Source organism: Chiloscyllium plagiosum, unplaced genomic scaffold (genome assembly GCF_004010195.1).
Source record: "Chiloscyllium plagiosum isolate BGI_BamShark_2017 unplaced genomic scaffold, ASM401019v2 scaf_30682, whole genome shotgun sequence".
NCBI classification, from domain to species: Eukaryota; Metazoa; Chordata; class Chondrichthyes; order Orectolobiformes; family Hemiscylliidae; genus Chiloscyllium; species Chiloscyllium plagiosum.
Genome location: NW_025196414.1, coordinates 3,218 through 4,793, shown reverse-complemented (window position 1 = coordinate 4,793; position 1,576 = coordinate 3,218). Strand labels below are relative to the sequence as shown.

Below are 1,576 nucleotides of genomic sequence, written 5' to 3'. Positions count from 1 at the left end.
CCGGAGGTGCAGTGAGCCCTCCCGGGCTGTAGGTGGCAGCACTGATCCATTCCAGAGCTGCACTGAGTACCATTGGCCTCTAGGTGGCAGCAGACTCCTCTCAGTGACACAGTCCGTCCTCCCAGGCTGCAGGTGGGAGCACTGAGTCCTCCCGGAGGTGCAGTGAGCCCTCCCGGACTGTAAGTGACAGCACTGAGTGCTCCCGGCGACACCGCCCTCCCGGAGGTGCAGTGAGCCCTCCCGGACTGTAGATGACAGCACTGAGTGCTCCCGGTGACACCGCCCTCCCGGAGGTGCAGTGAGCCCTCCCGCCCTGCAGTCGTCGCCACTGCGGCGCGGCGCCGGTGAAGAGAGCGGGTGCGGCCCTCATTCCCGCGGCGGCAGCGGCTTGTTCTCAGGCTTGGGGCCTGTCGGGAGGCAGCGGCGGAGAGTGAGACACCGAGAGAGAGAGAGAGAGAGCGAGCTCGGCGGCGAGATGATGGCGGCCGTGCCGCCACCCCCACCGCCGCCACCACCACCCCCACCTCCCGGACCGGGGGCACCGGCGGTGGCGACGAAAACCGGAGAGGAGAAGTTGAAGGAGATGGAGGCCGAGATGGCGCTGTGAGTCGGCGGGTGGCGGGTTCTCTTCCCTTTTCCTCCCGCCACTGCAATCCGTGCCGTGGCCACCGCGGTCCTCCCTCGGCGCTGTCGCTGGAGGACATCCGCCTCTGAGCACGCGCATTGACTCCCTAACCCGCTGCAAGCCCCTCCCTCGGCCACTTCGGTCCTCCCTTGGCGCTGTCGCTGGAGGACATCCGCCTCTGAGCAGGCGCAATTCCCCCCCTCACTCCCTCCCTGTCTTTCACGCAGCCACCGCTATCCTCCCTTGGCGCTGTCTCAGGAGGACTCCCCGCCTCTGAGCAGGCGCACAGTCTCTCCTTCAACCCCTTTGCAGTGCCTCCCGCCGCCTCCGCGGTCCTCCCTGAGCGCTGCAGCTGGAGGACTCCCGTCATCTGAGCAGGCGCAATGTGCCTTCCTCACCCCCCCCCAACGCTGCAGTCCCTCCCGCGGCCACCACGGTCCTCCATTGGCGCTGTCGGCGGCGGGTCTTTCAGCTCCCATCTCCAAACTCAGCACCATTAGTAGCTCCAAATGGGAGCCCAGTCCTAAAAGTATCAGTATGGGGAGAGGCACAGAGGATAGGTCGCAAATCTTTTGTATAACTCATTTTTCCGTTGTTGACAAAAGGGTGAATGGAGCAGGAGACGAGGCCGGTTCCCACCTCCCCATCCCACAATCCCAAGCGAGAGCCACCAGGAGTGTTAATGGTAATAGAGGAGCGATAGAGCGATGAAGGGTAGGTGTTAATAGCAGAAAGTAGGTCAACTGTGCAAGCAGTTGTGTGAGGGCGGGGGGGTGGAATATTGCCACGAAAGTAGCTCTCTGGCCAGGCAGGAAGGGCCAGGGTGACGGCGAGAGGGTGCAGTAAATTGGCAGGCAGCCAGAAGTTCAGGGGTCAGAGTGAAGAGGTCATTCCCTGAATTCCAACGGAAACCGGAGGAACAACGATATCGGAACACCCCCCCCCCCCCCC

The 1,576-nt window shown here is 63.5% G+C and overlaps 1 protein-coding gene across 1 annotated transcript in view; it reads left to right on the top strand.

Annotated features, from left to right (window-relative positions):
- Positions 1–168: 168 nt before the first annotated feature.
- Positions 169–1,576, top strand: part of rbm42 (RNA binding motif protein 42) — a gene marked incomplete at its 3' end in the record, with an annotated part of 4,609 nt that continues 3,201 nt past the window's right edge. Inside the window, exons 1-2 of the mRNA XM_043684766.1 lie at positions 169–225; positions 294–603. Of these exons, the coding sequence (XP_043540701.1) occupies positions 476–603 (128 nt within the window). The remainder of the gene's footprint in view (positions 226–293; positions 604–1,576) is intronic.